At 33.2% G+C, this 25,297-nt stretch overlaps 1 protein-coding gene across 2 annotated transcripts in view; it reads right to left on the bottom strand.

The window, feature by feature from the left end:
* Positions 1-25,297, bottom strand: part of Nell2 (neural EGFL like 2) — a 360,268-nt gene that overhangs the window by 79,725 nt on the left and 255,246 nt on the right. For both annotated transcript variants that reach the window (XM_078014849.1, XM_078014850.1), the window contains exons 15-16: positions 18,344-18,466; positions 16,274-16,369 (exon numbers count right to left, since the gene is read on the bottom strand). In XM_078014849.1, coding sequence (XP_077870975.1) covers positions 16,274-16,369; positions 18,344-18,466 — 219 coding nt within the window. The remainder of the gene's footprint in view (positions 1-16,273; positions 16,370-18,343; positions 18,467-25,297) is intronic.

Below are 25,297 nucleotides of genomic sequence, written 5' to 3'. Positions count from 1 at the left end.
GGTCTAGAAAGAAGCCCAGGCAAGTGAAGAGAGCAGAAACAAGCTTCATTAGCTTAATGGAAAACCCACCTCTCACTCCACAGCAAAGAACAGCCAAAGCACTTTTAGAATCTTGAGATTTCTATTTCTTTTTTGTTCTTTGTCTTTGCTTTGCTCCTGATTAGCCCTCCTTCATTATCCTCAAGACATTGGTTAAATTTTGCCATGTACTATCTGTACTGGTTGCTTTGAGGGGAATGAAGGAAATGAAGGGTGAAGGTAGTCTACCTGGCTTAGAACTGTTGTGAAGACAGGAACACATTCAGATGCAAGTAACAAAGGGCCACAGTGTAGTACAAAATGTCCAAGTGGAAACAGACACATCCCTCAGGTGTGGAAATGAAGCTTTGAAGAAGTACCTAGTTAGGATGACTCTTTTGAAGACTTGACAGTGGTTGTACTCCTCAAAGGAGACAGTGTTAAGAAAAACAGAGGCGACAATTGTGTAATTTTGAAAAATTTCCACATTCAGTATGTGATAAGAAGAAAAAAATGAAAAAAAAAACCAGGGCAATCAGACAGATAGGGGAGTAAGCAGTAAGAACTCACTTGTAGAAATGAGCCACATACAGAAGACAAATACCATACATTCTTACTCATATAAAGAAATTCCTAAAGTTAATTTCATAGAGATAGAGAGTAGAATAGTGGCCACTAGGGGACAGGAAAGGGAGAGAGCATGTAAGGGAGAGAGAGATCAGATGATGGGTGCCAAAGCACAGGTAGATGGAAAAATTAGTTCTAATGTTGTGTAGCACAGTAGGGTAATTGCAATCTACCCATTTATTATGTATTTCAAGATAACTAGAAGAGTCCAGGGATTTTCAATGCATAGAAATGATAAATGCATAAGGTCAGTGATATGCTAATTACTCTGATATGATTATTACACATGGTATATATGTATTAAATTATCACACTGTACCCTATAAATACATGTAGTTATTAAAATATAAAGTTTTAAAGAAGAGTACACATGTAGATACTTTCATGATGGGCACATGTTCTACATATGAGCTTTGGACTGATACAGTCCTGGGCTTAATTCTAGCTCTTCAACAAGACAATTTTGTAACCTTGGTCAATTCACTTAGTTCCTTTTTTTTTTCCTCCAAAACTGTGAATGAAAACACCAACCATATAAGGTGGTCACAATACTAGTCTGGAAAAAATGGCATGTCAAGGAAACAAAGAAAATGAGGTTGTTAGAATTTGGTTAATATATCAAATGCTGCAGAATGGTGAAAAAACTTGAATATTTTGGAACTAGTGATTGAGAATTTACATTTGATTTCCAAAATAATCATTCCAGGGGAAGGGTGGGGTCTGAAGTAAAGGATTACAGCAAGTGCAAGTACATCCTACTTGTCTTTCAAGAATGCAAAGTCCTTGATAAAGATTTGATTCCAGATAAAATAATATGCATATTAATCCAAAAATCTAAGAATTTTCCTCTTTCTGCTCCTACATAAGCTAATATTGGCTGATTTATTCTAATTTACCTTATTTTAGACACTAAATATTGATTCTTACTTGGTGTAGGATACAAAATTATCTGCATAACAGATTCAGTACTCTCTGGTTTGTAATTAGGTTTTATAATTTATGGAAAGAGTCCTTTTCACATCACTCACTGAGTAACAGCTCTGGCACCATATAATATGCAACATACTTGTGTTTCCCACTTGCAACTGCTTATAAGCATCTGTGCTGTAACTTATCTATTTGTGTTATAAATGATCAAAACCAGGAGGATCATAATAAATAATAAATTATAATTTTTACTAAGTCCATTAGACTGATTTTCAAGCACAAATAAACATAAACAGTTTCAGTCAGCTATTTATTTTCCTTGAAATAAACATTTTTTAAGAGAATGAAAACAAGTAGTAAAAACATATGGACTTTACATAGAAAGGACAAGGCAAGGTTAATTTTAAGACTGGAGTTGAACCTTTTAGTATCTGAAGGGAAAAAGCATCCTTGAGTGAAAGAGTAATTTGTATTTTAAAGTCTATTCAAGACAAATGAAAACATACCTTATATAAGGAGAATAAGAAAGAGTTCCATATCTTAAAAAAAAAAAAACAAGAAAATCATAGAGTTCTTTTAACTTGTTAAGGCTTTTGATTAAACTAGAAGTCCAAGTTCATTCTTACTCATAATTATCTTCAGACACGAATATTGAGAAGATTGGCAGTGGAAACTCTAACACTTCAGAGTGTACTTTTCACACATTTAATCAGCTATTTGCTTGCTTCCCAGGTCCCACCAGCAGTTTATCCTGAAGCCTTCCCTACTAAATTATCACTGCTGGTATTACAGCTCAGAATTCATTCTCCTTGAGAGCAATTTCTTCTGGGTTTACCAAACCAGACACGATTTGTAGTTAACAGTCGTTTAAAAGGCATTAGTATTATTTTTGTACCCACTTGTTCTCTCTCTGTCATTTAGCTTCAATGCTCCCCTGTACTTAACACAGTTAGAGGTGTAAAGTCCCATGAGAAAAGAAGTGCATGCTACTTTTTGCATCTTCACACATCACGTTGTGCTGTGCATGCACAGGAGCTTAATAAATGTTTTATGTAGACAATTTGGCACCTATATTCCACAAAGCTTGCTGCCATTTCAAAGGCATTTCATCATCTTATGGTGTAGCAGGAAGCTAAATGTCAGAGCAGAAAGAGCACGTATTATTTTAGTCCAACAGCCCTGGGCACAAGTCCTCATTTCCCCTCTTAACTGACTTTACAGGTTAGAGCAAAGTGCTTAATCTTTTGAAACTCAGCTTCCTCATCTGGCAATAATAAGTACTTATAGAGGGTTATTGTAGAGATTAAGCATAAGGTCATAATAATAATTAAACATTTACTGAGCCATTGCTGTATAGTTTACAAACATTATGTAATCTTCTCAACAATAAAGTAGGCATTATTACTATCATACCATTTTAAAACAAGGAAATCAAGACATAGTCAAAGACACAGAAAAATTAAGTAATTTTCTCCACTTATATAGGTAGTTATTGCAGGGTTTGAATCTGGACCCCAGATCTATCCATCCACCAAACCTGCTCATGATTCTTAACCATCAAGGTACACTGCTTCCTTTCTTTTAAAGTATGTGTCATCAGAAGGCAGTTTGAATTAGTTACTATTATGAAAACTATAATGATAAGAGTCCCAGACATCTAGTCCCAGTGTCCCTAACACTTGATCATTGAGATTCTGCTTAAACATGCCTGCTGGTCATCCCTTGTTCATATGGTTCATGTGATTAGCACATTTCTTATTTGGAGCTGAAACTTGCCTTCTGGTAAACTTACTAGTTTTACTCCATGGAACTGCATAGAATAATCAAATCCAAAATCCATATACTATTTTAGCTTTTCATGTATTTAAGAATAGCTTTCACACATCACATTTCGATTTTTTTCATTTCCTGATTAAACATCAAGGATTTATTCAACTACCATCTCATTTCTGTCAGGCTTTCGTCTCTGGGAAAATTTTTCCTTGTTCACACTCCCATTTGCCAATAATCTCTTAAAACTATTGAATCAAAATGAATACAACTATTCAACTTAACTATAGAATAAGTGATGCAGAATTTGGGGAGACTATTACATGTATTGTTTCACAAGCTGTTTATGTTAACCTAAGCTAAGTTTACATTTTTCTTAGAGTGCTAGCACAGTATGCTTTTCTGACTCATATTTAACTTAGAGCCAGTCATCAAGTAAAGGATAAAAACTGTTAAATTTGGTTTCCCCTATTCTGTGTAACTGGTTTTTCTAATCTAAATACAAGAGAGAATTGACATTTTATTAATTTTTATTAACTTCTTTGTACATGCAAAGCATGATGGAAAAGCCCCGTGAAAAACACAAAATTGTAGGCTCTACTTTTCCAATGAACCATACTCCATTGGGAGGAAACTGGAAAAGGCAAGTGAGAAGGACAACTAAAGAAAGCAGGGGATGGGGAGTGGGGGCAGGGGGCAAAGGACACAGAGTGTGGGCCAAAGGTGGAGGAGATCAGAATTAAGAAAAACATAGTGGATAACCCACTTGAACCCAATGTATGAAATATGATATGTCAAGAGTCATTGTAATGTTTTGAGCAACCAATAAAAAAAAAAAATGAAAACCACTGTGGATTATTTAAGAGCTGTTAGCAGATCAGCAGGAGGCTCTGTTAACTGTCTGTCAAAGTCATCATGTTATTAGATCCCATTCCCCTATAATTTAAATTATTCTGAATTCTTAGTCTGTATTTTTCTCATGTTAGCTACCATCCCCAATCTATGTCGTTCACAAATTTGAATGATCTTCTTTGAACTGACCCAAGGCCCATGTTTGCTATTTAACTGGATCCTGGTGCACCACATTTTAGTCTAAATCTAAAAAAGTTTACCTAGAATATAATTTATTATCCAAAAAATGGTGAGTAATAAGGGTGGGCAATGGGCAAAGCTGACTGCTATGGGTTTTTTTTTTTTTTTTTACACTTAGGATCCAGTGGCTTCTTCCAGAAATTTACATGACAGAATAAATAAATAAAAAATAGAAACTAATCACACACAAGAACTCTCTAGAAGTTCAGACTGTGTTCAGGAGAATTAAAAATTTGGTAACAAGAATAAAGTAGTCAAATCTCTAGCTCAATTTCTAGCAAATTAATATCACTATTGTTTTTTCCTACATTCCACCCATTTTATTGTACCAATATGAGTTTCATCTTAGAGTCTGCAGATTTAATTAACGACCAGAGTTCATCACTCTTAGAAGTCACTGAGCATCAGCAAAATAATTTCTACATCTAAAATAGGTGATTTTCCCCTGTAAGTTCTAGCAATATTGAGAACTGCACAACCTGAAAATGTTTTCTCCAAACATATGACTTAAAAATAAAATAGTAAAGTCCTAACTGGCCTCATTAAAATATGAAAATTCCTATGTAGCATGAGAAAAGTTGAACTTCACATTTGGATTCTAAGGCCAATATGGTTGAGAGCAGAGAGTACTTCATCCTATAGAATGTCCAAGACTCCAACAAAGCAGGATCCTTATAGTTCTATTCCTCAGTTTGGGTATAGGTTAGAAGCGAGCGCGCACGCGCGCACACACATTCAACATCCACTAGCATAGGAAGAGAAACTCTTTATACAAGCTTTGATAAGAAAATAATGATTGCCCTTTAAGAGTTTTGAAGTTAAAATTTATACCACTTATGGAGTATACCACTTGGCAAAGAAATTAATGCAAATATGGATTGCAATACTCCTGGTATTCCTGCATAAAAAATGGAAAATTTCTCTTCGTTGAAAAAACTTCAAACTTCACAGGCAAAGCTTTAATGAAAATAATTGGGTGAGAAACAAAACGTACAAAACACATGAAGAAACACTACATCAGAGGCAAGAATACAGCAGCACAATCAAAGGCAGACTTAAATCCTCTGGAAATTCAGATAATAGAGAAATATAATAAAGATTATATTATAAGTATGTTTAAAATTCTCAAAGACATAAAAAGCATTTAAAAGTATAAGAAAAGAATAATAACTAAGGAAAAAAATGAACCAAAAGACCTGAAAAAGAAAAATTCCAGAAACTAAAATGAAAATAATTGAAATTTCTTAAAAAGTCAGTGGGTAAGGTAAAGGAGTAGGCAAAGCTGAGGAGATAACTGATAAACTAAAGGATAAATATGAAAAGGTGCAAAAGGCACAACAGTGATAGATGAAGAGATGGAGATACAAAAAAAAGTGAAGAAACAGGAAAGATAAAGACCAATATATATCAAGCAGAAAGTATAGAAGAAAAGAAGAGAATAGTTAAAAAGCAAAGTTGAATAAATGAAATCATATTTATACTCAGACACAGTATTTTGAAACCATGTACCACAAGAAAAAATGGATCTTAAAGGGAAAGGGGATCTTATAAGAAATTAGAGTGGGAAAAAAGCAGTATTTTCCGATGGATTGCAACTGATTGCAATCAGACTTCTTAAAAGCAACCTTAGAGGCCCTCAAAGTAATAGAAAACTTCCTTTACGGTGCTTAAAGAAAACTTACAATTCTATACCCAACTCACCTAAAAGCAATAATGTCAAAACCCTTCTCAGACCAAGATTGAGTTTGCTACTGATATTCTTGTTCTAAGCCAAGTATGAGGTATGCCCTTCGAGAAGAAAAGAAACAAACATATAAGAAAGGAATAAAATGCAAGAAGCAAAACTAACTTGAGTATAGATAAAAATGTTGCATTGTGGATATATTTTGAATTAGAGAATCCTAAGTCCCAAATAGTTGTTCACATCCTTATTTCTAATGTCTCTTTAAGATATCATTTTTACCTTCCTCCATTATAGTTTCAACAAATAGAAGTTCATTAGTCCATCTATGTAAAAAAGGACAAATTTATAATTTATGAAAGAAAAATTGAGGAACATTCAACCCAATGTATGGGATACCCAAAGGAAGAGAAAGATTATGTCTGTCCCTTAGATGTATACTCCCTCTGGTAACAGCATACTTTTACAAATTAAAATCTTACAAGATGAATGGCAGTAGGTCTCTATGACATAGGCTTTTCTATTTGAACCATTCTAAGGAGGATACGGCCTGATTTCTATGATATCGAAAAAAATCAATTACTGGGGAAGGATATAAAGGAGATTTACTTTTCATTATACTCTTCATTTTAAATTTTATAATGTGCACATATACTGTTTATTCAAAATATTAATGATGTCTTCAGTTATTTTAGAAAAAATTTAAAATGTATAAAGTGATTTTATTCAGTTTGTCTAGAATAAAAAATAACAAGAAGATATGAATTCTAGGAATTCAAAGACCTAATACAATTATAAAAAGGTGATATCGTGAGAAAATTATCAATATTTTTAAAGAAAAAGTAATTTTTTTGCCAAATTTTCAAATGTTTCCACGTCTCCTCTTTCCTTGGAGACCTTCTTTAACAGTTTGAAAAATGTTTTTTTCCTTACACAGCTCCATGATGTGTCCTCATTTTCAGTGTTAATTAGATAAACCTTATAATAAAGAGTCTGAAAATTTTCCCCATCATAGTTGTTATCCATTATACATGACTGATACATAGAAAGGGTGAGTAAGATTTTTTTCTAATTAACCTGAAGAACCTGGAAGAATGACTTTGAGATTTAACCTTGATAACTTCTAACTACTTTTTAAAAACTTCTATAAAACATTAATTTTTAAAAGATTTGCATTGGAACTAAAATGTCACAACACATTTTGTGGTGGATATTTCTGATTTCTTTTTTTACTGTTTTATTGGTGCATAATAATTATACATAATAATGGTATTCAACATATTCACGCATGAAGATAGCATAATTTAATGAATTTCTTTTCCCAGTATTTCCCTTTGTCCTACCCTTGGTGGTCCCCCAACCCCCCTCATCTCCATCCTTTACCCTAGTGTTCTCCTTTCTATTTTTGTAAGATACTTTTCCCCATTTTTTCTCTGCAGCTTTCATACATAAAAGAAAACATATGACCCTTGATTTTCTGAGTCTGCCTTATCTCACTTAACATGATTTCTTTCCAGTTCCATCTGCTTTCCTACAAATGACATAATTTCATTCTTCTTTATGGCTGAAAGAAATTCCATTGTAGCTATATCTGCATGTTCTCTATCCACTCATTTGTTGACAGACACCTCAGCTGGTTTTATTATTTGACTACTGTGTTGCCACAAACATGGATAAGCTATGTATCCCTATAGTACGTTGACTTTAATTCTTTAGGATAGACACTGGGGAGAGCATAGCTAGGTCATATGGTGGTTCCATTCCTAATCTTTTGAGTAATCTCCATACTGATTTCCAAAGTGGGTCTACTCATTGATATTCCCAGCAGATTAGGACACAGAAAGGTAGGAAAACTACTGATGTCATTGATAAACATAAATGTAAAACTTTTTAACAAAATATTAGCAAATCAAATTCAAAAACACATTGCAAAAATAATACACCATGATCAAGTTGGTTTCATTTCATGGAAGCAAGTATAGTTCAATATATGCAAATCAATAAATGCTATGTATCACAAAAATAGAACAAGAACAAAAATCACATGATAATTTTCAATACATGCAGAAAATATCTTGGAAAAAATTTCACACCCATTCATGATAAAAATACTGGAAAAAATAGTGATGAAAGAAACTTACCTCAACTTCATAAAGGTTATATATATGATAAACCCAAAGTCAAGATCATACTGAATGGGGAAAAATCAAAGCATTCAGTCTAAAATCAGGAACAAGACAAGGATGTCCACTCTTACCTCTCTTATTCAATATAGTACTTGAAATTTCAGCCAGAGCAAATAGGCAAAAGAAGGAATTACACGGAATACAAACAGAGGAAGAAGTCCAATTATTAATGTTTGTAGATAACATGGTTCTATTCTTAGAATATTCCAAAACCTCCATAGGAAGACTTCTAGAAAAGTTAGCTTGACACAAAATCAATATCTCAAAACTAGTAGCTTTTCTATTCACCAATAATGAAATAATGAAACTTTTGACAAAATAAGTCAGGAAAATAATTCCATTTCCAAAACCTAAAAAAAATATACCTAATCAAATATGTGAAAGATCTCTACAATGAAAATTACAGAACACTGAAATAAAATCAAAGGAAAGATCTCCTTTGTTCATGGATGGGGAGATCAAAATTGTTAAAATAAACACATTACAAAAAATAATATACAAACTCAGTGCAATCCCCATCAAAATACCAATGATATTCTTCACAGATCTAGAAAAGTGTTTATAAATTAATATGGAAAAAAAGACCAGCATAGGCCAAGCAATCGTTAGTAAAACAGCAATTTTTAAGTCAATGTGAAGGATGTACATTTCTGAATTAAGTATTTTAAACCTTAAAGTGTACTAAAATTGTACTTAAAGCTCGTTATAAATAAATCAAGAACACTACAATCATTTGTAAGAATAACAATTCTAACTTTTATAACTCAAGGATAGCCCAAATCCTCAAAAAGTTCTATATTTAAAATTTAACTAAAAATTTATGATATAGTTATATTCAATATCATTTATCAAGGACTTACAAAGCCCCACACATCACACTGTCTGCCTCGCTTACTTCATTTAATCTCCAAAACACTCCTATGTGGTTGATATTAATATCCTCTTCACCTTTATACATGTGAAAATTAAGATGAAAGAAATGAGTAACATGAAAAGATGAAACAGGTATTGAGCAATAAGCTAAAAATCAGGTTGCTGTCTCTGACTTCAACTTTTATGTTCCTGACCAGTATTACTCAGCCATCAGGGAGAATGAAATTATGGCATTTGCCAGTAAATGGAGGGAATTGAAGACTATATTATTAAGTGAAATAAGCCAAACCCAAAAAGTCAAAGGTGAAATGTTTTCTCTGATATGCTTAAGTTAGTCCAAAATAAGGGGAAAAAGAAAAGAAAAGCACGATAGGGGTGCAGAATTCCATCAAAATAGAAGAAGGGATTTGAGGGGGAGGAGGGACAGAACAATCAAAGAACAGTGGAATGAATCTGACCTAACTTTCCTATGTAATATATGAATATAAAACACTGATTGTCACCATTATGTATATCTACAAGGCATCAATTTAAAAAAAACAAATGTAAGTAAATAACAGGAAGATCAGTAGTTTAGAGGGAAGGGAACAGGGGGAGGGAAGAAGGGAGGACAAGGGGAAGTACTAGGAATTGAATTAGAGTAAATTATATTCCATGCCTTTATACTTAAGTCAAGTGAATCTTTATGTTATGTATAACTAAAAAGAACCAGTACGAAAAAGCACTTTTTAAAAAAGCCTTTAGTGTCAAAAATAATGTCTGAGATAATCAACTTGAAAAGAGTAGAAGCTGGGCTGGGGTTGTGGCCCAGTGGTAGAGTACTTGCCTGGCATGTATGAGGCACTGGGTTCCATCCTCAGCACCACATAAAAATAAATTAAAAAAAATAAAGGTATTGGGTTCATCTATAACCAAAAAATTTTAAAACAGAGAGTGAAAGTTTGTTGTAGCTTATGCTTTCAGAGGTTCCAGTCCATGTTCAATTGATTCTATTGCTTTGGGGCCTTTGATGAAGCAGCATATCATGGCAGTGGGTACATGGTAGAGTAAAATTGCTCACCATGATGGTTCAAAAATGAAAAAGAAGGGCCCAGGGACCCAACATCTATTTGTAGGGCTCACCTCTAATGCCTAAACATCTTTCTACCAGGCCCACATCTCAAAGGTTTCACTACCTCCCAGTAAATCATGCCATGGACTGGGGACCAAGTCTTCCATATAAAGGCCTTTGGGAGAAATTCTTGATCCAAACTGACACTTGCCAACATTTTTGTGTGTGTGTGTGTGCAGTGCTAGGGATTGAACCAGGGCCTTGGGCATGTTAGGCAAACACTCTATCAACTGAGCTATATCCCTAGCCCCTGACAAAGCAAGGAAGTGGAACCCTTGTGCAATGCTGATGGAAATATAAAATGGTATGAAAAGAAGCATAGCAGTCCCTTAAAATATCAAACACAGAATTATATATGACCCAGAAATTGCACTTATGAGTATATAACTGACAAAAAGTAAAATCAGGGACACAGACATTTGTACTTCCATGTTCACAGTGGCATTGTTCATAATATCTAAATATAAAACCCAAGTGCCCATCAGGGTATGAATAGATAAACAAAGTGTGATATATATATGAATATCATTCAGCATTAAAAAGAAAGTAAATCTTAATGTGTAGTACAACTTGGAGAACATCAAAGACATTGTACTAAGTAAAATAAGCCAGTCACAAAAGGTCAAATAATATATAATACTTCCTATAGCCAGAAGTATATATAAAGTATAAGGGTGGTTGCCAGAGTTGATAGATGTATGAAGTAAGGAATTAAGTGTTTAATGGGTACAGAGATTAAACTGGAGAATGCAGAAAAGTTCTAGAGATGAAAGGTGGTGATGGTAACACAATAATGTGAATATAGTTAATACTGCTAAATCATATGCTTTAAAATGGTTTAAATGGTAAATTCTGTATTATTATATTGACCACAATTCTTAAAAACAAAAAAATTAGATCAATGAATTAGTTTTATTAAAAAAATAAATTTTTGAAAAATTCAAAAGACAGCTACAAGGTAAAAAGGCAAATAAAAGACTGGAAGAAACTTTAAAAAATAAAAATAAAAAAGCCTTTAGTTAGAGTGTTTTTGTTTCCTTTAATTTTTTTCCATCCCTAATATTAAGAGTGTCTTTGGGACACTCAGGTGTCCCAAAGTGACTTAATTCATACAAAATTGATTCATACACATACATCCATCAAATGTCATTTAATCATTTTATCATTAGAGTCCAATTTTAAAATTGGGTTGGTCTCAGAAAGTATGAATACAGGTTTCTTCCTAGGCAGATTAACAGATACCCCCATCAAAAGCTACCAAATAAACTGCTCTCTTTCTTTTTTCTTTTTTTAAAAATTTTTATTATTAGCTGTTCAAAACATTACATAGTTCTTGACATATCATATTTCATACATTTGATTCAAGTGGGTTATGAACTCCCCATTTTTACCCTGTATACAGGTTGCAGAATCACATCGGTTACACATCCACTTTTTTACATACTGCCATACTAGTGTCTGTTGTGTTCTATCTCTTTCTGTGAGAAATTTAGATCCAGACAAGTGACTTAATAGACAGTGAATCAGAGGTTTCTCCATCCTGAATTTTCTTTGTTTAATGTTTTTTTAAATATATATGAAGTTTGTGTTGGTTAAGCAAGAACAGAAATAAATTTAAAATAATACTTTAAAAAGATTTTCCTGTTGGTTAAGCAGGGTTACTGAAGTTTTTGTTTCATTTTAAAATTATATTTATCATGTTATCTCAAATACTTTACTCAAATTCTACTGTTCTCCCATGAAAAAGGAACAGAATTTAACTGAGTCATTTTAGTGACAATAAAAGGTATTCTGTATCAGAAATGTTTTGAGAATTTTGTCTTACTTCTGAATTTGTTTTTGTTTTCCCATGTAAAATCTCCTATGTAAATTAATGAAAGTTTTGAAAAATATGTATTACTAGGAATGGAACCACTATATGACCCAGCTATACTACTCCTCAGTATTTATCCTAATGAGTTAAGTAAGCATACTATTAAAAAAATAAATACATGTCTTAAAGAAAGCTATATATGATGGAATTAAATCAATATGTACATTCCATGATGAAAAATGTGCAGTCCAACTACATCAGGAACCATAATAGTTTGCTATTAATGAATATTAACTATATATGTCACTAGCAAAAATCCATATTTTAAGTAAAAAGAGATTTTAACTACTTGTAAAATATATATATTATATATATATATACACACACACACATACACACACAACTTGTAATATATACACACACACATATACATAAACACACACACACACACATACACACGCACAATATTTTTAAATCAACCTGTGTCAATCCATTTGGAGTTATTTTTGAAGCAAAGCAACACTCTTATATGCCTCATCCTTCATTTTGCTATTTTGCAACTACATTTATTAAGATACCAAAGCATTTAGGAAACAACTTAAATTTATGTTAATAATTCAATAAAAATTATTAAAATTATTTTATCTGTGGATAAGAAACTCATAATTTTATATACAAGGGAAAAAGAAGCCATTTGTCACCAAAATGTGTGATCTCTTCTTTGATATTTCAGAATTTTTTTTGGGGGGGGCTTTACCCTTTGATACCAATTTCTTCCCAGTTATAATCATTTTATTTTTATTTAAGTGAGTGGTTGTTTATAGGGAACTGTCAACTCTTTTAGTATTATGCCTTAAATTATTTCTGAAAGATTCACTTTTAGCATAAAACAACTTTGCATATTAATAAGTTCATCAGAAACATGTTTGCTGAGATTTAGCAACTGTGTAATAAATATGGAATGGCAGTGATAGAGTTGTTAAATTTCAGCACATAGATTTCTAATGCATTTTACTGAGTAATCCAGGAAATAATCACCCTACTAAATCCAAGTTAAATACCTGATGGAATATTAAGATGTTTAATTAAATATAAAGTTATGTGGGTGATTTTGTACAGTGGTTAAGAAAGAAGTCCATGAAATATTAATTCCATTCACCATAAAGCACACACTTATCTCTTGTGAAGTTAGTAAGTTAATTCAACTATTTCTGCTATTATATATATGGCCAAAATAAACTAAATAAATAAGGGGAGAGAATGCAGAGGAGACCTTTTTTACTAAAATAACAAGAATTGGTAAATAAACATTAAGATAGTTAAAGAAAAAAAAACAGGGAAATCCTGTTATTTCATCCCCAGTGATTCTATTACAAAGGTGCAAATGGTTGGCCACTGAGATTACAAATTAATCTCCTTTATAGGTTATCAGACAGCATTCCTGCAGACCAAAGTAGGCCCTTCCTATACTTGCAAATTTTGACAATCTTAAAGCTTTTATTACTTTGTGAGGAAAAATTGCCACAGTTTTCACTGTTAAAGACAACAGGATTATCATGTAGTTGAAAATTTGGGCATAATAAAAATCACAGACCTGATAGAGGATGATAGGATGACGAATTTATGGATGAACAGCATGGCATAGGATAAAATGGAAGATGAAGAAAGAGAGGAGGAAGACACTGGACTAGGAACGAGTTCCAGATTAGAGATATAGGATCCATAATGCAACATCTTATGTAAGTTACCTTACCTTTCTGTGCCATATTTCCTCATCTGCTATATAAGAACAGAACCATATGACCCTGAAGATTCTTTAAACTAACCTTCAAGGAAGTCCAGCAAATATGGAAGCTACTGCACCATTTTTTAATCCTCATCACTTAGTTATTCATTCATTTGCACCTTTATTTATTCACAAGTATTTACTGAACACTGCTAAGGTATGAGCCTTACACTGTGCCTCAAGGATACAAAAGTGAACAGTGAGCACCTTGTACACTCTCAAATTCAATGCCTAGAAATGGAAATAAGGTGAGGAGCCAGAGAGATACAATAGTGAAGCTGGGTGAATATGTAGTATGAAGGGCATTATCCATCATGTGTAAAAATGCAATGGTGAACATCAAAAGAGTTTTTTTTTTCCTTCCACATGGGGTAATATGATCAAATTTTTGTTCTGATATTCTGTGGGAATTGGAAGGAGAGAGATAAATCTGAGATCCCTGAACTGCTGTAGTAGTGAAAAAAATTTTTAAATTACTGTGAACCCAATATTTTTATATATAAATGGAAATCATAGCTACGTTGGAAGAGAGTGGCGAAGAGTAAGGTGAAATATAGAGGGCACAAACACTGAGAAGTTAAGTAATTTACCCAAGGTCACAAAACAAGTAAACAGTAGAATTAGATTTTGAGCCCACATCTGTTCTTCTCAAAGCCCTGGGCTGCTACAGATAGCTACTTAGAGTCAATCTGGGGATTGTGTTCACATAAAGTTCAATTATAATTAAACAGAGAGAACTGAATATTCTGGTGGGTTATTTTTACACCCATCTTAAATATTACATTGCTAAAATTAATTTTACATCATTCCAGATTTTTACAATTTCATCATATGATTTATTTTCTAGTGGGAAAATTATACTGTAGGATTGGGCATGGCTATTACTCATCCAAGATTTTCAAGACAGCCTTTATTCAAAATTCCACACCATTTTCCTCACACCATTAAAAGGTTCTAACAAAGCCAGTAGGTCATTATCCAGACTCTATATTAGAGTGGTACAATTTTGAGAATGTACTCAGAAAACTTGGTTTGCTAAGTGTAAATATACAGAAGTTCAAAGTGTACCTTGATATGTGTGGGTATAGTATATTGGTAGAAATTCTGGGATAGAAATATTGGAAGGCGATTGCATTAGAGGTATCTAATTTTGTTTTATGGTAAAGTCTATAATTAATTATAAAAATCTGAATTTTAACATGTTAGCAAACTATATAGTGATTCACATGCATAATAAGTTTGGGGAACTCTTGATTTAGGACATGATACCTTTAAAAAGGGTACTACACATTAAAGGTAGTCACTAGGCATTTTCATATTGGAGATGAGAAATTAATCACTGAAGTTTGAAAATGTCACTTAGAGGTACTTGGAGAGAGTGATGATCTAGTGATATAAGACCTTTTGTGATTTATTTTTGTGCATAGGGGCAGTATCTCTTCCATAGAATTTTCACTTCCCAAGTAGAACGGAACGTTTTCTGTCTCATATTTCAGTCAGTTTGTGTTTTTATTAAATCAGATGACTGCAGGTAGAATAGAGGCAGAGCATGTGCTACATCTATTGCTTTAAGATTTATGAAAAGCAATATGACATGATAACTGTCAATCACCAGTGGTGGCAGACTTCTTTTAGGGAGAATAATAAGACTCTCTGAATACATCTGCTACTTGAACTGCTTAACCAATGGCAACCAAAAGATAACTGGCACAATTTTAAGTAGGAGCTAATACTCACATTTTTAAAATCTCACATTTTAAAATCTGATGAAGCATGTTACTTTGTTCTCATAAGCTAATGATAGACTATATATTATTTTTAAAATAATTTTTAAAGTTTCTAATATTGGTTTCTATAAGAAAAAGTGAGTTCAGAATACCTTCCTTGAATGAGGAATAATTAGGGAAAAGAAAACTCTAAATATTTCCTAAATGAACAAAAATTAAAGAATACTGAATGGGCCAGATAAAAAATTTATTAAAAATGTTCAAATGTAGATGTAGAAGGCAGAGTGCCCTAGAAACAGATTTGACCATAAGCTTGAACTCTATGCTTTAAAAAAAAACCCATAGATTCAGTAAAAATGAGCTCACAGTGAGTAATAAGAATTATGAAGCCATGAAATCTCGAGCAATCCCACACATCCTTCTGAAAAAGTTCAATATGCGTATAGTTAAAATAGTTGCAAAATCTCCTTAGCGTGACTTTGGGGAATTGCCCAGTGAATATGCATCATTGAAACTTCCCACCTCTTTCCTCCTAGCACTTCCTTATTAATAGCTCCATGCTTTGAGAGCCCACTTGAAACCTGAAACATCATTTTCCTCATGGATTACTTTATGCTTTAGTGTAAAAATTCATTTTCTAGAAGATGAAATGATATTCTTACCTGTTTCACAGCTGGACCCAGTGAAGCCTTGTGGGCAGGCACACACATTAGCAGCAATACAGGCTCCTCCATTTCTACAGCCATCTTTGCAAAATGCTAAAATAATTTAGATACGTGAATAAAGAATGTAAGTCAGGTACATGATTTTAGCATGTTAGAAGTATTTCAATAATCTCGAAGTCCAACTTCTTTCATTTCTTAGAGGTTTGGATGTCAAATTACATAAGCTATTATAATTTCTAATATTTTCTAATATTATAATACTAATATTTTCCGTCCATGTAAGAAATTTCAACACAATTTGTAAAACTACTGTTTCCAATGTGAAAGATATTTACCAGTAAAACAAAATAGTGAAACTTCTTTTAACAAAACAGTAAGTTATACAATAAGAAGCACATTAAAATTCAGATTCAATCTCATTGTAACAATTTGAAAATAAACCTAAAAAATGGTAGCTCTCCTAGACACTGAGACAAGGAAATAGGAGGGGATTTGGATCTCATAGGGCTGTGACCATTCTAAACATCAACCAAAGTACCAGAATTAGGCAGATACCCGATCCTTTGAAAAGTTCTAAGCCAGTCCTGTTGGCTTAGAATTTCTCAATAGTAAGAAGAATTCATTATAGTGATCTTTGGGGAGAGACTGACATTTCTCAGGTAAGGATAGGTCAGAATATAGGATTAAGGGCAAAGACATTGTAAAGACTGATGTATTAAAATAAGTTTGAGAATAAAGGGAAACTTTTTCTGGAAGTAGGAAAAGGAGCTAAGATCTGAATCCCTGTATGGGTCATCTTTTGGGATGTGTTGCCTTCAAAGAAGTTCAGGGAAAAATAAAAGAGAGAGAGAAAAAAAAAGGAAAACAAGGCAGGTAGGAAAAACAACAACAACAAAAAAAGTGATTAAAAACCAAGATGGGAGAGACTGAGCTTCCCTCAAAGCTTCTGTTTCCACTTAATTTTATACTTTTGGCTCTTTAAGACTCAGAAGCTACTTTCTCAGATTGACAGTATCTTATAAATGAACTAGATAAGATTGTTTCAGGCACTGAGGCTAAAGTTTTGTCTAGTTTCTTAGCATGTGCTTCTTCTAGTTAGCTAGGATATGCTTTCTTAGGGTAATGGAATGTAGAAATCGTAAATTCTGGTGCTAAATTAAAGGAATAAACACAAAGAAGCCATGTGCCTCTGTTGGTCCTCAATCCTAAATCTGTCTCCATTCTGGGGGGGAAAATACCTGGCTCATCAAGGATTCACAAATGGATTTCAAATATAAACCTCATAAATAAAAAATAATACATCTGCCAGACCATGTGCACATTTTCTTTGAAGTAATTTGCAAGGTTGCAGCCTATTGATGAAGCACAGAACTCAATGATTCAGATTCTACATCTAAACTACTTATATCTCAGCTTTTCTCCATTTCCAACAGAGATACAGGAACTTAGGAGTCTTTATTCAAGCAATTTTTAGGAGAATATTGATATTGTCTAAAGTTCTCCTTCCTTCAAATATAGGAATTATATCTGCATCTGCTTATAATTTCAAGAGTTCTTTATGTTATAAACTTCACTCTTCATATCAAAAAGAAATCAGAATCAGTAGGAAGTAAGAGAAAGAAGATTTGGGGCTCACAGATGAAATCTTAATCCTCAACAAATTCTCAGAAGATCCAAATTTTGAAGCAAGCCCTCTGGGATAAATTATACTCTGTATAGTTTTTCTAAGCAAATCCTAGTGGTATTTGGACCCAAAGGGGGTAGACCTTCTTTGAATGATCGACACTAAAGATTTCCACAGAGTTTTATAAACCCAGGGTAATATTTTGGAGCACCGAAATCTGGCTCCAATGTATTGCACACAAGGCCTTAAGACCCATGCTTATGAGCCATCGAATTAATATTATTCCTTGGTCTTTCCTACCTCCAGAGAGGAAGACTATGAACCATACACAAGGCCCTTCGTTATTGTGTAAGGCATCCAGAACATTGACGGTAAGGAAGAGTGGAAGGGAAAGATGCTGTATTACACATAATGGAAAAGAACCTGGCATTCAACCCTTTTACCTTTGCATGTGGTGCCATTCCCTGTATATCCAGGCTTGCAAACACAGTTGTGTCCTCCTACAGTGTTGAAGCACAAAGCATTTTCATCACAGTTGTGCTGATTTGTGACACACTCATCATGTTCTGAAATGAGGAATAAAATGTTGTTACCTAAAGATATATTTTGAAAGATACTATATTTTAAACTGTACCTATATCTTGTTTATATAATGAGAATTCATTTAACCACAGACATATACAAATTGCAAACTAAAAAAGACCTCAGATTTTGAAGTAGTACTCTGAGTATACACATCATTTACATTTCCACAAACATTAAATACAAAAGGATTTGGAGAACAGGCCCACCAATAGTAGAACAGAAGGAGACTGGGACAAGGATGGGGATTAATTCTCAGAAGTATATTCCAAAGTCAGCTATGTATACTCTTTGTTGGTTAATATTTGGGGAGTAATTATAGTAAAATAACTCTGCCACCTAACTACTCCCTGAGATAGGGAAGAATATGAAATTGTATTACTCCATGAGTCATGACTGTAGTACAATGGAATTGTACTTCTGGGAGTTAGGTGCCTGTGGTTAACACCTCCATCCACACTTGGGGGCATAAAGATACTTATGCAAACTGTTGGGGGAATATTTGACCTCCTTATTAAATTCCTTCCCTCTTCGCAAACAAAGTATTATATATCTATTACATAAGTCAAACTGGATTTTATAATATGTATAAATGCAAACTTTAAAAGAAACAACCAATATGGTGTCTCCTTTCATTGCTTATAATTTGATACTTTCAAAAGCATGAATCATTTGATCTTTCCAACACCCCATTAAGAGAGGCCGAACCAGTATCTATCATCATTTTAAAGAGGAGTCAGTGGTAGTTCAAAGTGTTGATGTATCCTGCCCAAGTTCACAGGAATGTTAGGTAACTTCAGAATTCTAGCATTCATCAAAAATTTAAATGTTAAAAACAATTATAGTGAATATGGAAAGGAAAACAGACCTAACATCAGAGTCAAGATGAACAGAAAATGAAGTATGTTAAGTAAATACACACATTATCCAGATAACATCCCTGCACAACACTACTTATTAGTCTTTCACAGAAATATTATTTAGACCTAAAATTAAAAATGTATTTTATTAATTTACATTGATTGAGCCATATGATATAAATTATGAGAGCAAAAAATAATGCTTGATTTTCATTCTATAACTCTATTACTTGTGCCATTATAATGATAATGTACCTGTAACTTTGAAAAAACTGCCTTTGGCACAACCAACTGAGATTAGACTAGAATTATTCACTACAACTAATAAAACAGAATATCTTGTGTTTTATTTTTTAAAAATAAAGATTAACATTTCATTATGATACTTTGTCTCCTGCTATAAGAGCTCACAGTTATGATACCTTTAATTACAGCACTGTAATAAAATTCTTAGAGACCATTCCCAAGAATCCATCAGGAGAGTTCAAACACTGAGATTATAGAATTGCATGAATGAATACCTTATTTTCCAAATTCCTCACTCAATTACTCAAAATTGTACAAAATTACACCCCTAATAGTATAAGAAAACTTCCTGGTTTTTAATAAGTTCATGTTTACTATTGGTAGTTTAGGGGTAAAATACATAGATCACACATGGGCTTCTTCATTGGTATTATACTTGAATGGCCATGACATTGCAGAGGAACCAGAATGGTCAGCCCACCTTCCTTTGGATTCTGTGGCCTGATGTAAAATAAATTTACATTCTGAAGTTTGCACCTGGTGCCAATTTTCTTCCCAGTGGAATTCAAAGTGCCATAGCTAATCTATAAATCTCTATATGAACAACCAAATCCCTGTAAGAATAACTGTTGAACGATCAGACGCTGCTTTCATCCCTGTCTTAGCTGTGTTCTTAATCAGGCCATACTCACTGGGCACAGGAAGGGGCTAAAAAGATTTGGTTTAGTACCCAGGATGATAATGTTCAATAAATGTTAAATAACTACACAACCTAAGTCCTGGTTTCCTCTGTTGTGTTTTAATGTCTTGGCAGGGCTCCCAGGCAGTTCAAGGTAGAGACAGTTTTCAGGTTCTGACATACACCTATGCCTTTACACATATTGCTCCTTTTGTCTGAAATGTTCTCTTCCTCAGGTTCTTCTGGAGAACTCTGACCATCTTCACTGATTACACAAAAATTTCATGTCATTTATGGAAATACCTCCTCCTCCTGCAAATTAGGAGCTACTATGTTTTCCCTAGTAGAATATTCCAGGTCATGCTAATGTATTTTAATTATCTACTTCTCACTGTTCTTCCATTTCGACCCCTCCTGCAATGCCTGCCCTGGAACTGTGAATTTTTGATAAGAATTTTGATTATTTTGTGTTCCATTTCAGTATTCAAAGAATAAATCTTGAATAAATGATTGAATATATTTTATTTGTTTCTACAGAACTGATGATTTAACCTAGCTCTTTATCCCAGCCCTTTTTACTTTTTATTTTAAAACAGGGTCTTACTATGTTTCCAAAGTTGGCCTTAAACTTGCAATCTCCTGACTTAGCCTCATGAGTTGCTGGGATTACAAGTATAACAGCAAACCCATCTTGCAATTAAATGGTGAATGAATAAGTGTAAAAATAAATAAATAAAAAATAAAAAAATAAGTTCAGTAAGATAGGAGCTACTTCTACCATCATCCAAGTCAATACAAATTTGTTCAATTGTAGGCTAGGTAACAAATGGGAGCTATTTTTAAAAATCTGATCCATTTTTACACTCATTTACTATGTTGGTTTTTATTTGATTTGGGATATTTCAGGTAACAAGAACATATATTAAAAACAGAAAATATTAATTTCTTTGTATCATCACTTAATTTTCATACTATTAAGTTGGCAATAGTTATACTCATAATCATCAATGAAATAAACTGAGACCCTAGGAAAAGTCTAAAAATTTCTATACTCTCACAGAAAAATAAACTTTGACAGTCCTTTCCCAAACAGAATGCAAGTGAAACAATAAGCAACTATTCTATAGAGTCATCATTAAAAATAGTTAATAATTGCTACTCCATATTGTTTTGGTCAAATGTTAATTTATGACTCCCTGAAGATCACATTATCAACCTACCAGTCCACCTCTTGGTTTTGAAACTTCCTCTAATAGATTCAAAATATAATAAACAAAATTAAGGAAGAAAATTTTAATATAAAATTATAATCAGTATTATTTTCCAGTGTTCAAAAAAAGCAAGTCAGGATGTAATAGGGAGCGGATTCCATTTTTTATTTCATATATACTGAAAAGCAGATATGCAGCTATGATGGTTGGAATATCCAATCCATATGCTTCAATGCTATTTCCACATTATCAGTAAAGATTTCATTGTTCATGTGAAGAGGTAATCCAAATGACAGCTGAAATTGCAATGAAATACATCTCTAACTCTTCTGCATTACAAATAATAGCACATGGTTATTTTAATAAAAATTTAATTATTCACTGAATCTATGAATTGGACATTTATTTTTTTTCATTTTTTATTGGTTGTTCACAACATTACAAAGCTCTTGACATATCATATTTCATACATTAGATTGAAGTGGGTTATGAACTCCCAATTTTTACCCCAAATGCAGATTGCAGAATCACATCGGTTACACATCCACATTTTTACATAATGCCCTATTAGTAACTGTTGTATTCTGCTACCTTTCCTATCCCCTACTATCCCCCCTCCCCTCCCCTCCCATCTTCTCTCTCTACCTCATCTACTGTAATTCATTTCTCTCCTTGTTTATTTTCCCATTCCCCTCACAACCTCTTATATGTAAATTTTGTATGGCAATGAGGGTCTCTCTTCATTTCCATGCAATTTCCCTTTTCTTTCCCTTTCCCTCCTATCTCATGTCTCTGTTTAAAGTTAATCTTTTTTTTTTCCTGCTCTTCCTCCCTACTCTGTTCATAGTTGCTCTCATTATATCAAAGAAGACATTTGGTATTTGTTTTTTAGGGATTGGCTAGCTTCACTAAGCATAATCTGCTCTAGCGCCATCCATTTCCCTGCAAATTCCATGATTTTGTCATTTTTTATGAATTGGACATTTAAATAAAATGAGAAAAAATAAACATATGGAAAGAAAATATCATCAGTCAACAATCTCAAGCAGAGGAAATTTGGGTGTCAGTCAATATAGTATAGTATATATAATATTATAGAAGTAATCTTATAGAAGTACCTGGAAATGATTTGTTCTGTATACCACAATTTTTTCTCTCAATCTCTACATAAAACATAAAACTGATTTCACACCAGTGACAAGGTTCAATATAGTAAAATTCCTCCATAGGAAAAATAAAAATATTCAGCCCAAAAGGCAGTGTAGTTCAATAGTAGAACACTTGCTTAGCATATGCAAGGCCTAGGTTTTATCCCCATCACCACACACATGCAGACACACACACACAAAATTCAAAAAGTAGTAATAATATATGTTATATGAATTTCTCCAAATGCAGATGGTACATATAATACTAATAGTTTGTTTTCATTGATTTACTCCTAACTTGGGGATGTCAATGTACCCTATATATTTTAAAACTCCATTCCCCAAAATGTCACCAGTCATGTAATTATTCATAGCTGGACTTAAGCTGAGGTTTACATTTAGTATTCACATTGAGCTGCTTATCTTTAGGCAAAACAGACACTCTAAAATTTACATAGTTTTCTTGCTCATGATTTCAACAGATATATAGTACAATAGCACATGTTCTACTTGAGAATTTCAGCATGATATAAAATGAAAATACTGCTAAAATAGGTGTGAAAAACTCTTGTTGAAATAGATCTACATTTAAATTTATTAAATACACTTTCCCCCCCAAAGTCTATTGTATATTAGAGTCTTCTTAGGATGAAAAGATGATTATAAAGAGAGCCACCTTCAAAAATCTTACAGTTTAGCTTGGTAGTTAGTACAGAAACAAATGCCTTTAATACATGGCCTTCATTATGTGAATCATGTAAATGTGTAAACTCTGTTTACAGAGGGCTGCAAGAGATCAAGGGATAAAGAAGTCATTTCTGGTTGGGTCAGGTGGGAATCCAGGAATAACTTCTTGTAGAGTAGAATTTTTGACCCTGATATTTTTTACTATGTTGTGAGAGGAGGCACAAATTTCAAAATGAATGACTATTCATGTGCTTTGCTTCTTTTGGTTTTAGAATAGTAAAGCCCTTATAAGTTTGAATGAACCTGAATGATTTATCATAATTGTAACCGTGTTTTATTGCTTACTATATAACACATAGTTTGCAACAAACATTATCTCATTTAGTCTTCATGATAATTAGAAAACATTATTTTATAGAAACCTAAATTTGGTTTATAAGGTTAATTTGCTGAAGATCACTGAACCAATTAGTGAGAATTGTGAATCACAATAATTGACATATTACTAATCACTTAGCAATAGTTGCCCAATGTATTTAATGCTATATTTCCCCCAGTCTATTTCTTATTCTAACATTATTTGTAAATTTACCCATAGGTCTTTAATGTTTCCCCGTGTTAATGTCTTTTTGTTGTATGTAGTCTTCTGTTGCTTCATAATTAGAAAATTATCATTTCATTATTGCATTTTCTCCCATAATTTAAATGTGTACAATAAAAATCCTTAGAATAATAGAACTTATAGGGCAAAGAACTGAGGTAACTTTCTCTTCATACTAAAATCTTCATTTTCACAAGGTTAAGACAAGCTTTTAAAAAGGAAGACACCAAATATGGTAAAGTAAGAACCCCTGCAAAACAAAGTGACCAGTCAAAGAGTTGAATACAGCAGCATTAATTCCCCCAACTTGAAAAATCTCTTGAAGCTCAACATTAGAACAGTTAAGCAAACAGATAGCTTTAATGTCTGAGAGCCCTTTCCTCTGACCCAGTGACATTCATGGTCCTAGTGACACTATCCATTGCTCCCAGAAATTCCACTTCACATACTCAGCAGAATCCTTGAACCTCTGGCTAAACATCTTTATACTCTAAATTCTATCCTTCTGGCAACAGAACACAATATAGTTTCACAGCTGGTCTACTACCCTTAGAGAAATTATTTTCTCTTCTGGTGGATTCCTTTAGCCATAAAAATATATTGTGTATGCTGTATATTGTACTCTTCTTTCCAAATCTAGAAATGTTGGGGAAACAACAGGTTAAAAAAATATAAAAGCTTCTTCACTTTCCATGACTCAAGTGTTTCCTGGAATATCAACTTCACATTAGTAAACTGTCTCTTAGATTGTGGTAAGATACTACCCTAAACAGTGACAACCTACCTCTGGTTTTAACTATTATCTTATTATTATAAGCCGGAGAACAAGTTCCTTAGGTTTAAGACTAAGTAAGTCTGGAGCAAGGAAGCACAGAGTAGTGTGCATTACTCATGAGATGCTTATAATAAATAGCAGCATCAACTACGCATTCAGAGAGATGGTTTATCTCAGAAATGTATAGCTGCATAGTCATTTTCCTCTTCTGTAGATCAGATTGCTTGCTTTAAGATATCAATGAATTTTGCAGACGCTCGTCCATAAGTGTTACTCATGTGTCCCTGTCAAAATAATTACGTAGTTATCTGCACTGGCCTGTGAAGTGCATCAGAACAGCACAGCCCGCAGATCAGTAATACTGAGACTTCATTTTACCCTAAAAAGATGGGCAACAACTGTGAGTACTCAGATAAAAGACATCATGTCTATTCCATGGAACTAAACATTTGAACTTGCCTACAGCTACTTACTACTACTGTAACAAGATAATTATTTTACTGCATATCTTTTTCAAAATGACTTCAGACTATGTTTAAAGAATGTTCTATCTATTTCAACTCAATAATTTCCAAGAGCTTTGGGTCTATAAGAAAGAATTGGAACTC

The sequence above is a fragment of the Ictidomys tridecemlineatus genome, chromosome 6, assembly GCF_052094955.1.
Source record: "Ictidomys tridecemlineatus isolate mIctTri1 chromosome 6, mIctTri1.hap1, whole genome shotgun sequence".
NCBI lineage: Eukaryota > Metazoa > Chordata > Mammalia > Rodentia > Sciuridae > Ictidomys > Ictidomys tridecemlineatus.
Note: the sequence above shows the minus strand (reverse complement) of the source record. Positions and strands in the feature narration are given on the sequence as shown.